Below are 13577 nucleotides of genomic sequence, written 5' to 3'. Positions count from 1 at the left end.
TCTTATATTATGGGACCGGGGTAGTACATTCAACCAAGTTGTAAAATGGAGCGAACCAACCTGTGGTTGGATGGTTAGAGGGACTGTGGTAACCCCAGCCCACCAAGGTTCAAATCCTGGTGCTCGCATTTATTCCTGGATTTATTTCAGGATTTCCGGCGATACGCATTCAGTGGGAGGAGACGTTCCCGTCGACGATGAGGTGCCTACGGTGACCTCGTAAATTTCAAGATGATATGCCGGCTCAGTCTTTCGGAGGTGCTCATAGGGGTAGGGTGTGCGTGTGTGCTTTCATAGGGGTGAGTGTATGCGTGCGTATATGAGCGCTTGTGTCTGTACTGTGTTCAAAAAAAAAAGTTGTAAAATGGAGTTGATTTCTCATCTAAAAGGATTATGTGTCCGAAATTTATTGGTTTGTCCATTCATCTCATCCTGCTGAAGTTCCTTGTACTACATCCTTCCCTCCTCTATCTTCACATTTCAGCACCAACAGAATCAGAGAAGCCACTCCTTGTAACTACGCTAGATCTAACCGAGTCCTAACCACCCAACAAACGAGCTCAACTACTGACTCTCCCAATTGCGACAAGTTCCACCGGTACAGTCTCTGTCCATCCTTTCCTGACAAATAAAACAGTAACAAATCTTGGGCCAGTTCATCTCTTCGATCGCTGGTCCTCTTCCTGCATGCCTGCTCCGATTTTTACCGCGCCGGCCCCGGCTCCGTGCTCTGCTGCTGTGGCGTGGGAGGAGGATCATGGCGATGCACGACGATGTCGATGTGCGGCAGCTCGGTGCCGGAGGCGCGGGCCTTGGCGGGCTCGTTCTCCGCCGCCTCGCGGCCTTTTCCCCAGAGAACGGAATAGAGGCCCGTCACGATGAGAACGGCACCGAGCACGCTGCCGAGGTGCAGCTCCTCGCCGAGCAGCAGCGAGCTGAGCACGGCCACCACCACCAGCATCATGGGGTTGAAGACGGACGCGAAGAGGGGGCCTCGCCACTTGACGCACCAGGAGAGCACCACGAGCATGACCCCCGAGGCGACCACGCCCGTGTAGAGGACGGCGAGTAGGCGGACGCCGGAGGAGAGGCGCCACTGGATGGGGTCCCGGTCGAAGCAGAGCGCGAAGGCGGCGGACTGGAGCGCGCTCATGGCGCACATGAGGGCCGTGGTGGAGTAGTGGAAGGGGTACTCCCGGCTGAGCCTGGCCTGCAGGATGAGCCAGAGCGCGTAGAAGAAGCAGCTGCCGGTGCAGAGCAGGCAGCCCATGGCACGGTTGCCGCTGTCCGGGTGAAGGGAGGAGGCGGCATGTTCGTCGTGTTGGTGCCGGGCGGCAAGCTGGGCGGCGAGGTTGATGTGGGTGGGGGGCCAAGGGGTGACCTGGGCGCCCTTGTAGAATGTGAGCAGCATGGCGCCGCCGACGCCGAGCAGCGTGCCGGTGACCTTGGCCAGGCCGGCCAGGGTGCGGATGGCGAGGCGCTCGTAGCGGAAGAGCACGGCGAGCACGAAGGTGATGGCCGGGATGAGGTTGGTCATGGCGGAGGCGAAGGTGGCGGAGGTGAGCTTCATGCCGGAGATGTAGAGGTTCTGCGCCAGCGAGCCCCTGCATGAAACATTTTGCAACCAGTCAGTCCATACACACGTGTAGTGTACATATGCATGTTGAGAAGTTATCGATCCATCTCATGTGCTCGATCGCGTCATGCATATGCAAATGCAATGTCATATCAACATTCAAGGCAGCGTAATCGATCACACGTATACATATTTTTGTCGTACGTACTACGGTAGCCGCACGATGACACACGTCGATACGTACATACACGTGTCAATCTTCTTCATGGTGACCAAGTTCCACAGCTAGACGTACTCCATTAATGGCGGAGTCTATATCTAGCTAGGGACGTGCAGCATGGACGACGACGAGCTAGGCGATGAAGCTGGCAATGTGAAGAAAACGTAGTCCAAGAAACATGACGATAGAATGTAACCTGACGTACATACACCATAGATGATCCATATCATCCATTGGAAAAGAAGGTGACGTGTATATACGGACGTGGTGTGGATATTCGACACGACGACGATGCATGGCCACCGAGACAAAGGTGGCTCCATTGGGAATGCATACATCCAGTGCGGTGCTAGCTAGCTATAGGCGTGCATGCATGCATGGATACGCAAGTCAAGGAGGACATAAATGCGCGCGCGGGGCTGGCGGGCGTACGTGGCTGCATGTAGACCGATAGGTGGCTCCATCGGTGCAATTGTAAGCAGTCGAGCAGGCATGCGTGAGTACAGTGACCGATGGAGTTGACAAAGCGAGCATCAGGGGCAGCACGAGGACGATGATGTTCACAGACCAGTAGCTTCATGCACGGTTTGTAAAGTGAGTGGAGCTTGTACTAGACGTACGTGGAGCTTGTACTCTACTTTGTTTGGCAGGCAAACTAATATAAAGCTAGCGGCAGAGGATTCCATCGGGTCGGAATCGGATCAGTTGGTTGTGCCTAACTAATCATACATCAAGTGGTTGGAAGCAGCATGCATGTGCCGGATAGATGGAAAAGGAAGGTAAAGTGTTGGCCGCCGGCGAGCACCCCGTGACGCATCCACCGGCCGGGCGGTTGACCTTGCATTGGGAGGGTATTGTGCACCGTTGCATTGAGCCCCCTAGCTAGCTACATGCATGTTTGCATGCATGATGCATCATTGCAAAAGCGGCGTCACACCTAAATTCCGGCAGCCATGCCAATCGGATCTAACCTTTTGCTCTCCTTCTCAATCGTCGTGGGAAGTGCAGTAAAATGTAGAGTAAAATGAAACAACAACAACAACAATTTAATTAAATTGGAGCTTACCCACAGAGTCCGCAGATGAAAGAGAGCAGCAGGACTCGCCACGTCACCTTGGTTCGCTTCTTCCTGCTCGAAACAAATAAAGCAGCAGGGAATTAATTAATCCAATACACTGGCACGCAAGTATATAGGTTGTCAAAAAAGCATGCACTTCTTTTTTGAGTATAAAAAAAATCATGTACTCTGGTCGTTAATCTTTTTTTTGCAAACTACTCTACCCCGTTAATCAGGTAGCATGCATATGGAGAGTGCTTATAGAATGATGATAATAAAGTGATGAAGCATCTGCACACGTACGCATAACATACTCCGGAAGCACATATATATCAATATATTGTACTCTACTTTTTGAATTCTTTTTCCAACGGCGGAATATAATAGGAGAAGGAAGCTATATAGACCGCAGCTTTTCACAAAGCTTTACTTTTTTTTTGCTAGACTAGAAACAATGGGGCGTCCGGCCGGGTCAACACAAAGGGGAGGGAACATCGGAAAACATGGAGAAAGAGCGGGACAAGGACATGCATGCACTGGCTCAATTAATTGGTTTCTTCAGAGAATGAAACTACTTGACCCAACACACGCAAAAAGGCAAGAACACTAATGATTCCTCGATGCTCTAATGATTCTTAGTAGTAAAAGAAGCTCACCTAAAACTACTATATTTACAGTTCAGTATACTCCATAGTTAGTACTAGTACTAACAACCGATTGAAAAATAAGCATCGTGATGATGTGTGTGCACTTTCTAGATGCTTGGGAATATAATGCATGCATGCATGCATGTGTGCGATCGAGTAAATTTAGTGCAAGGGGGATTTTAATCTTGGGAAAGGATCAAATGGACGGAGGAGCTAGGTAGGGTACCTCTCGACGAAGTATGCGATGGGCGAGAGGACGGCGGAGGCGAAGAGGAAGCGGTAGGCGACGAGGACCCGCATGTCCATGCCGTCGGACACGGCCAGCTTGTAGAAGATGTTGACGCCGGCGAACACGAACTGCACCACCACCATCGCCGCCACCGGCTTCATCCCATCCATCACGCCCATTCCCTCCTCTGCTTTGTCTGCTTTATCCCCTCGATTGGTTGACAGGATATGCCGGGATGATTAATTGGACGATCCCCGATGGTCGAGGTGACGGAGGTCGACGAGGCCGGCGGGCGGACGGAGATGGGGCGAGGTGACGGGGGGTGCCGGCTGGCCGGGGAGACTGGACGGTCGACGACGACGGCCCGATTAGCTGGCTGACGCGTTTGGCTGTTGCTGTGGTTTGGGGCCGGAGAGGCGATGGAGGCGAGGTGGGCGGTGGCGGTGGCGGTGGAGGAGGCGAGATGAGCACTCCTAGTGCATGCCGCAGGTACATATATAGGCTGCAGGGAGGAGCTGAGCCTGAGAGCGAGCTAACGGAAGGGGCGATTCTCTCGAGTGGAAACAGGAGGGGAGGAAGCACACCACGATTGTCTCTCTTCCTTTCTCGTGCCTGCGTTGTGTGCAGCTGGCATCTCAAGAAGCTTCTCCCTCAAACCGCGCGAGCTACAGTAATCACTGACGTCAGCGATGCCTGTAAACTCCATGCACCGGCGCTTTTGAATGAATATCTATGGGAGTCATTCGTTGTTTTTTTTTTCCGTGAGTGGGGGAATTCAGGTAATTACACATGGATTTGCTAGGATGCTGCAGGTGGGCAAGTCCGCGACGGTCCGCGTTGTCGGTTTCCCGTGTGAATTGGATCATGGTTTTCGATCCGGTTTTTCATATGAACCGGCTCATTTCTTTTTGATTGAGATCGATATAGAGGTGACGATTTCTTCCCCACGATGAATTCAAACAAAAAAAAGGTAAACAAAGATGGATGCACTCTTTATGGACACGTCTACATGCATCCCTAGGCTTGATTATGTCTCAACCAGTCAAGATTTTCTCTTAAGTTTTACCAATCCTACAAAGTGCGACTTCGGTTTACTGAGAATTGGAAACTTGCGCTTTTGAGAAACTGCAACTTCACTTTTCAGAAATTGACATAGACTTAAGAAAATATCAATCAACAATCAACCAAGTTCCGCCTTATAAATTTCCTTGTTTGAATGAAGTATCTACCACGTACGAGTTTTGCTTTTTCATAAAGAAATAGAAAAAACTCTAGCACTTGGCTACATGGGTATAATCGCCTCAAATAATTTTCAAACTACAATGCCTTGTAGATTCTATTGCATGGCATCACAATTTGCAAACTCTTCATCACGTCTGGCATACGCTGGCAACATGTTCAAGGTTGTGAGGCAGAACCGAGGCAGCTCTCTGCCATTTTAGCTATATGGGATTGGAGATTATGGTGGAGCCAAAGTTCACGATATTGATCAAAGGAGTGGTTAGGGGTTGATGCTAGTGAGGGGTGGGGACATCTGCGCCTCGAAAGAAACTTGTGCTTCCCTGTCTGAGACCAATATAGAGATATTGATGGTGCGGTGGTGGTGGCGATGGTTGGAACAAGCACGGGGGAAGGGGGGGGGGGGGGGGGGGGGGGTGGCAACAGGAGATACAAAGAGGTGATAACTACCATATTTTGATTTAAAGAACTTTCGATAAATATGATTCATCTAAGACTCCCGCTAACCCCTACGATGTCTCCATGTCGAGATTCTCGTATGGATGGGAGGAATCTACATCATATGAGACGGCTAAAACCATCAAGAAACTCTTAAAGAAATTTCTGCCACCTATACGTGTACGCCGGAAGGACCTGGAAAATACATAGCTGATCTCGGTGCACCTCCCACCATAACGTACGCACACGTGGCAGAAAGTGGAAGAACGAATCACGCTTGTTCGCTTCGCCTTTTTCTTATGCATGCGGAATTGAGTTGCGTGGCGCGCATACCATGCTGATGGAAGGAGAGGAAGAAAAGTTGTCCAATTATACGTAGGTTGTTTGATTTGTATGACTGAATTTATGAAGTTGTGAGTTTTTGTTTCGTTTGCATTATATATTTTTATTGATCCAAACCTATTAAAACACTTGGTTTGTTTGTTTATGTTGCAATGGACGCGACCTATAGGATTTCGGTGGACATTCGTTGATAATCACCTGTATGGTCACAACCCCTGTTTATGTATGAAATTCAGGTAGATCGATGCAATCTAGCATCCTTGAAATTCTAGTGATCATATAGAAAGAAATGCCAAGATATATATTATGGAAAGAAAGAAATGCAGTTGTCTTCCTTCTTTTTCATGCGTACATCCAAGTTTGCCACGCGTGGATCTAATAGAAGCTATAGGGGGCAGCTGGGATGAGCATGCATACGCAGACGTGATAGGTCCTGCCTTGTAGTTGAAGCGGTGTGCAAGCCCTCGTAGCCACCAGCCTGCTCGTTCCCAATGCAAATGCATGGCCGCAACCACTGAAATACTCCAGAGTCTTGTACCCAATGGCCGTGCCAAATTTTGAAACTACATCCCTTGGAACACGTGGTTTGATGGTGGTAAAACTGGTATAGGAGACTTTCATTATTAGAGTATTGAAATACTGCTAATAATGCGTGAAACATAGGAACTGATTCCCATAGGACGCAAAAGCACATGAAAATTTCAAATGTGCCGCGGGTGTCCTTTTTTTTAAAAGGAGGATGACCCCAGCCTCTGCATCAAGCAATGCACACAATCATCTTTTATTATATTATTCAACAAAGTGTGACAAAACCAATACATGGGTCAACCAAAGGCCACCTTCACGGCAATCTATGTTGCTACCCATAGTCGTTTGATGATGTGCCCTGATCTCACACCAACACACATGATCTGATCCGGTGGCCTCACCAATCCATCCCATGGCAAGCCGAGAGCACCAACCGATCTAGCAGACCCGCAACGCGGCGGGAGTTGTATACCCAAATTAAAAGAAGGAATCATAATTTTAACTTGGGTTTGCTACCCTCCAAGATTCCTAAATGCAATTCAGTGGAATCTCAAATGAAATATAAGATATCTGCCTTTGTTCCAAATGGCATCAATTTTTTTTCCCAAACGGAAATTCTATCATCTAAATTTATGTGCTTTTTCTTTATTCCAAACGAGACTTAAGTTGAGCGAAACATAAATATTGATAAGTGTCATCTAGATGTCACGCATGGATCATAGGTCCAAATTGTAAAGAAGAAAGCATGAGCTCTTACCTTACGTTTTGGTTTCTTCCGAAGTATCTATATACAATATACTATTCATTGGAATTCAAAAGAAATATAAGATATCTGCCTATGTTCCAACTTCCAAAATGGCATCAAAGAAAAATTTCTATAAAAGTGAAACCCTGTAAATTTTACATTTTTCCAAATGATACTTATTCTTCTAAGACAAAGGTACATGCATGCGAACGACGCCAGCTGCTCTGTTTGCACTTTGCACCTCCTCCATATAGTATCGGTAAAGCAAATTGGAAGGAAAAAGTATTCCTCAAGTTCCAGTCAACTGTGTCGTCATACTCTAGAGAGAGAAGGACCATAGCCCATGAGGACCTAGAGTATAAGAGTTTTGAAAATCTGAAACAACATAAAGATACTTAAAGTAAAAAAAAACTAAACGCTTTGAATTGATAGAGCATGCACTCCAAACAAGGGAAAAATCTTAGTAATTGACCATGCATATAGACCACCGATCGAAGCTTCCTAGGCACTCAACGTCTCAACCAAATCTGAAGCTCATAGTATACTTAAGATATTTGTGTGCTTAATATATACTCAATATTGCACTAGTTAAAATGGAATAGATGCAATATGCAAGCTCCTTTACCCTTTTTTAGAATGGAGTACTTTGTTTCCTTTAACCCCTTTTGATTGATGGCTCTTGTTGATACCCGGCCCATTGAGCTCAGCTAAAATAACACAGTCATGATATATTCCACTAGTCATGCATCGCAGAAAAGGGCCTGATTATTGCGATGGTACGTGAAGCACTAGTTGATACTATCCCGCTTTAAGCAATGCCCACATGCATGCATCCTTAGTGGGATTACCTAATTAACAAGAAGGTTCCCTGCTAATTATTAACTAAAATCAAATGTGCCACCGTATATGCAAAGCAGTCTATATCTTGGACTAGTATATGGTTGAGTCGAGTCAGCTAACTGTAAAAGCTCAACCTTCTCTGTTCCAGCCCAATCACATTCCTTAATTTTTTATCCTAGCTAATTAATTAACTAGTTTGATTGACTTGTGGCCGGCCATGCATTGCAGTGCAGCTGGCTCTTTCCAACTTAACGAAAAAAGCAACCCGCCAGATGCCCAAATGAGAAGACGAGACGAGTCTGATCACTCTGATCTCGTGCTGTGTTGCATGCAAAGCTGGCTAGTGTATAATTTGGAGGCCTAATCAAAATAGAAGCACAACGTTGTCTGCTTATCTCGCATGATCTTTTGATTGATCTTTCTTGAACCCCCTTTAATCTTTCTCCTAATTTGAGTGACTTGTGGCTACTTTGATCAGTTTCCCCCAAAATAATTCAGTGCATTATATTGCAGCTTGCATGCACTTTATATTATTATTTTCAAATTTAACGAAAAGGCAACAACGTGCCAGACGAGCGAGAGTCTTTGGCTGCAAATGTCACATCGTGTTTCACATGTGTGCTTGACAATTCCACATCCAGTAGGAGTACTTCAAGTAAGCTAATTAAGCTGAGAGCTGCATGCCTAAGAGATATATAGTAGAGTAGTACAAATAAACTAGCCCTAGTGCTGCCGAATTTCCAGGCTTGATGTGATGCATCAAGCAAGCACTAGTCTGAGCAAGGTGCGTGGCCAAAGCAATGCAGCTTTGGGCTCAACTTAGCTTGGCCTTGGATGCCCTACAAATTAGCTAGCTAGACAGGTAGATCCCTTTGCTTGCTGAAAGAAAAGAAAAGGAAAAAGGAGTAGCAGCAGCACACGCTATTTCCAAATTTAAGGACTGATCATAACAATAGTTTGTCTCTGCTACTAGTAGATATATATGCCACTAATATGGCATAAACCGTGCCACCTGACGGACGGACGGACGAAACTGGCTGGGCGGCGTTGTAGCGTACTATGCTAGATAGAGCAGCCGATCGGTCTGGTCAGTGATCGATCTGTGCTTGCTTGCAAGAGCTTAATCTGCACGCGTCTTTGCCTTGTTTGGCATGGCCGATTAGATGCTGCAAGTGAAAGATTTGCAGCTGCATTATGCTACCTAGCAGCATGAAGCATGCATGCAGATGCATGTTACCCTCAAAATAGTTGGCCGATCTGTCTGTATAAAGTGACATTAAAAGCACGCACGTACAAATTGGTTGGTAAGTCTTGTACGAATAATCTGGATTATCTACTCCTAGAGTAAAAAAGTTCTTATATTATGAGACAGATGGAGTAGCTAGCAAGTGATGGAGTTGGGTATGCGTCTATCAATGTCAGGGTGTTAGACTAAGTATATATTAGATATACGTGTTGTAACATAACTGTATTTGTACGGTTCCCTCTTATAAATATATGACAGCCGTACCCATCAAGGGTATCGAGCATTGTCCAAACCCTAATCTGTCTAACATGGTATCAGACGACGCGTTCGATCCGCGCCGTGCTTCCGCTTCCTCTGCTGCCGCCGCGTCGGCCTCCGCCGCCGTGCCGCCTCCGTCAACCTTGGCAACGGAGTCGCCGTTCATGGCGTCAACCCCGCTTGCCTGGGCCCGTCCGGCCACATCAGGATCGCGCCCTCCAGCGCCCCGATTGCCCGCTGCCCAGCCGCCGCTCGTTCGTGATGAGTTGCCCCGCGATCGCATGCAACATGTTGCCTCGCGATCCATCAGACTACTACAGTCGCATGCAACTGCCCCACGATCCAGCCTCCGCTCGCCCGTATGATGGAGTTGTTGACGCGTGTGCGTAGCGCGATGCTTCTTACGGCGGGATTCCATCGCACGCTGCGCCGCCGCCTTACGTCGGGATTCCATCGCATGATGCGCAGCCGTCTTCCGGTCCCCATGGTGCCTCTGTCCAGGTGCCCTTCGGCGGGCCGTATCCAGCGCCATACGTCGCGCCGCCGCCGTATGCTTCGTCCTCCACGGTGCCCTACGAGGCGCCGTATGGCGCGCCCTATGCTGCCCCTGTGCCGTACGTCGCGTCGCTGCAGCCCTGCGGCGTACCTCATACGGCGCCCTACGGTCATCACCAACACTATCGTCCGTCTCCGTCGGCCGATGCGCTGATTCCGTACAGTGCTCCTCCGACGTACGACTCGCAGCTCTCCGCATCGGTGGCTGAACCAGGACCTTTCCACTTCGCTCACCTGGTGACGGTGAAGCTCTCTGCTGACAACTACCTCCTGTGGCGCGCTCAGGTGTTTCCGCTGATGCGTAGTCACTACCTTGAGGGGTATGTCGATGGTACGCTGCCGTGTCCCCCGGCCATGGTTCCGGTGCCCTCGGCCGCTGGTGGCTCCGTCATGGTGTCCAACCCTGCTCATCGTCGGTGGATCGCTCAGGATCAAGCTATTCTGGGTGCCATTCAGTCCTCGCTCACACCCTCCGTGGCCGGCATGGTGGTCTTTGCCGCGACGTCGAGGGATGCATGGGCCACGCTCGACTCCAGCTTTTCCTCGCAGTCGCTGGCCCATTCCTCTGCCATTCGTAACCAGCTGGGTGAGGTCAAGAAAAATGACCTCTCCGTCACGGCCTTCTTCAACAAGGTCAAAAGTTTGGCTGATACACTGTCGTCTATTGGGAAGCCTCTTCGTGATGAGGAGTTTACTTCGTTCATTCTCAATGGGCTTGACGAGGACTATGATTCTCTCGTTGAAAACATTAATGGACGTGACACACCGATGCCGCCTCGCGATCTCTATGCACGCCTTCTCAACACCGAACAGAGGCTCGCTGCTCGCCGCTCCGTTGGCGTCTACATGGAGGGCCCTTCTGCGAACGCTGCTCTCCGCGGGGGCGCCCGCGGTGCCAAGCAGAAGGCACCGCCGACCTCAGGCAACCAGTCCCGTCCGCCCGCTCCACCTCCGACGGCTGGCCGCAAGCGGCTCCACTGCGAGGCATGTGGTGGTGGGGTTGAGTGTCAACTCTGCGGCATCGAGGGGCACTTGGCGTCTCGCTGCCATCGTCGCTTTAAACGAGATTTTCTTGGCATTGGGAACAATGGGAAGGGCAATGAGAAGCAAGCTGCTCTCGCTACACCGGATCCCGGGTTCACTCCTTCATACTCGGTGGATCCTGCCTGGTACATGGATACGGGCGCTACGGACCATTTGACGAGTCAGCTTGACAAGCTGGCCACTCGCCAGCCCTACACCGGTCACGATCAGGTCCGCACGGCCAATGGATCAGGTATGCCCATCTCACATGTTGGTCAGGCATCTCTTCTTTCACGTACCACTAAAACCTTGCATCTGCTTGATGTCCTTCGTGTTCCCTCAGTCACACGTAGTTTACTCTCGGTTCCTAAATTAACTCGTGACAACAATGTGTTTGTTGATTTTCACCCTTTCCATTTTTTTGTTAAGGACCGGGACACGAGGGACGTTCTTCTTAGTGGTCGAGCTCGCGACGGCTTATACGCACTTGATGTGCCACGAGTCTCTGAAGTTTTCAGTGGTGTTCGGGTGTCGTCGTCGCAGTGGCACTCTCGCCTTGGCCACCCCGCTACTCCCATTGTGCGCCATGTGCTTCATCGCCATCATCTTCCTGTTGAGTCGAGTAATAAGGAGTTTCTAGTGTGTGATGCTTGTCAACAAGGCAAGAGTCATCAGTTGCCTTTTTCTGTATCAAGTCGTGTTGTCACGGCTCCTCTTGAACTTGTGTTTTCAGACGTGTGGGGCTATGCCCAAACTTCTGTTAGTGGTCACAACTATTATGTCAGTTTCATCGATGCTTTCAGTCGCTTTACTTGGATTTATCTTATTAAGCGCAAATCTGATGTGTTTCATGTCTTTATGCAATTTCAAGCACATGTTGAACGATTGCTTAAGCACAAAATTATCCATGTTCAGTCAGACTGGGGGGGGGGGTGAGTATCGTAATCTTAACACCTTCTTTCAGAAGCTTGGCATCTCACACCATGTGTCTTGTCCTCATACACATCAGCAGAACGGTGCAGCTGAGCGCAAACATCGTCACATAGTTGAAACTGGCCTGACACTTCTTGCACATGCCTCTGTCCCGTTTCGGTTCTGGAGCGATGCTTTTGTTACTGCCTGTTTTTTGATAAACAGGATTCCCACACGACGCCTTCACATGAAGTCTCCACTCGAAGTGTTGCTTAATGAAACTCCAGATTACTCCCTCCTCAAAGTGTTCGGCTGTGCATGTTGGCCGCATCTTCGTCCGTACAATAAGCATAAACTTGAGTATCGATCTAAACAATGTGTGTTTCTTGGGTACAGTCCTCTCCACAAAGGTTACAAGTGTCTTCATATCCCGTCAAATCGTGTTTACATTTCTCGTGATGTTGTGTTCGATGAGACTGTCTTCCTGTTTTCCACGCTCACATCACCCACCGATACTCCCGTCACTGAGTTGCACTCTTTTCCAGTTTTGCATGATCAATTTGTGGATGCTGCATATTCTCCTCTGTTGTTGCCTAACCATGGTGCAGGGACTGGACGAGGCGCTCGACTTGAGCTTCTGGATGATGATATGGCCACAACTGCGCCAGTTGCTGCTACGCCGGATGAGGCGCTCGACGAGGCTGCCCCCGCCACTACCCCGCTTGACCCCGACGTCGATCACGCGTGCATGCCCCATGCACGAGGATCCGACGGGGTGACCAAGTCGCCGGGGCCAGCGGCCTCGCTGTCGCCTGGGCCGGCCGAACCTGCGGAGCTGTCGGCCGGGCCGGCTGGACCCGCGGCGCTCTCCCCTGAGCCGGAGGCCTCGCAGGTCACCGAGTCTTCGTCGCCTGGTCCGTCGACGCCGATCACGCCCGGTCTGTCTTCGCCGACCCTGACCGTGCCACCGGATGCGCCTGTTGACTCGCCCGCCGGTGCGTCCTCCTCGCCGCTGATGGATAGTGGCTCCTCTGGCATGGCAGCTCCAGCGCCACCTCCGCCTGTCGTCCTGCGTCCCCATACTCGCAGCAAAAGTGGCATCTTCCAACCGAAGAAGCGCACTGACGGCATTGCCGCGTGGCTTGCGGCCTGGCAAGCTCGCAAGCAAGCTACGGTGTCTCGGAGTAGTACCGAAGCTGAGTACAAAGCTGTTGCTAATGCCACAGCTGAGATCATGTGGGTGCAGTCATTGCTTCGAGAGTTGAAGGTCTCCCCAACTCAGCCGCCTGTTCTTTGGTGTGATAACATCGGTGCAACATACCTTTCATCCAATCCAGTATTTCATGCCCGAACGAAGCACATCGAAGTTGACTATCATTTTGTGAGGGAACGTGTTGCTCAGAAGCTCCTTCAGATTAAGTTTGTTTCTTCGAAGGATCAGCTTGCTGATATTTTCACTAAATCCTTGCCCTTGCCTTCTTTTGAAGGATGTCGTCGCAATCTTAACCTTCTGAGTGTTTCAGGACATAGTTAAGATTGAGGGAGGGTGTTAGACTAAGTATATATTAGATATACGTGTTGTAACATAACTGTATTTGTACGGTTTCCTTTTATAAATATATAACAGCCGTACCCACCAAGGGTATCGAGCATTGTTCCAAACCCTAATCTGTCTAACACAGGGTTACCATTTCGATCCATCCAGCCACCGAGCTGTCAAAG

General features: G+C 49.4%; 1 protein-coding gene across 1 annotated transcript; it reads right to left on the bottom strand.

The window, feature by feature from the left end:
* Window positions 1–374: 374 nt before the first annotated feature.
* LOC109758754 (WAT1-related protein At1g68170) lies at window positions 375–4420 on the bottom strand. The gene is made up of 3 exons (XM_020317623.4): window positions 3727–4420; window positions 2863–2925; window positions 375–1604 (listed from the first exon to the last, which is right to left on the bottom strand). The coding sequence occupies exons 1-3, from the start codon at window positions 3906–3908 to the stop codon at window positions 704–706; spliced, it is 1146 nt and encodes a 381-aa protein (XP_020173212.1). The 5' UTR covers window positions 3909–4420; the 3' UTR covers window positions 375–703.
* Window positions 4421–13577: the final 9157 nt, after the last annotated feature.

This window comes from Aegilops tauschii, chromosome 2 (assembly GCF_002575655.3).
Source record: "Aegilops tauschii subsp. strangulata cultivar AL8/78 chromosome 2, Aet v6.0, whole genome shotgun sequence".
In the NCBI taxonomy this organism is placed as follows: Eukaryota; Viridiplantae; Streptophyta; class Magnoliopsida; order Poales; family Poaceae; genus Aegilops; species Aegilops tauschii.
The sequence above is the reverse complement of the archived record's forward strand: the minus strand, read 5'-3'. Positions and strand labels throughout refer to the sequence as shown.

Coding starts and splice junctions, on each gene's coding strand:
- LOC109758754 (XM_020317623.4), bottom strand. CDS start 3,908: ATGGGCGTGATGGATGGGATGAAGCCGGTGGCGGCGATGGTGGTGGTG. Junction 2,926..3,726: donor ATCGCATACTTCGTCGAGAG/GTACCCTACCTA, acceptor TGTTTCGAGCAG/GAAGAAGCGAACCAAGGTGA. Junction 1,605..2,862: donor TTCATCTGCGGACTCTGTGG/GTAAGCTCCAAT, acceptor TGTTTCATGCAG/GGGCTCGCTGGCGCAGAACC.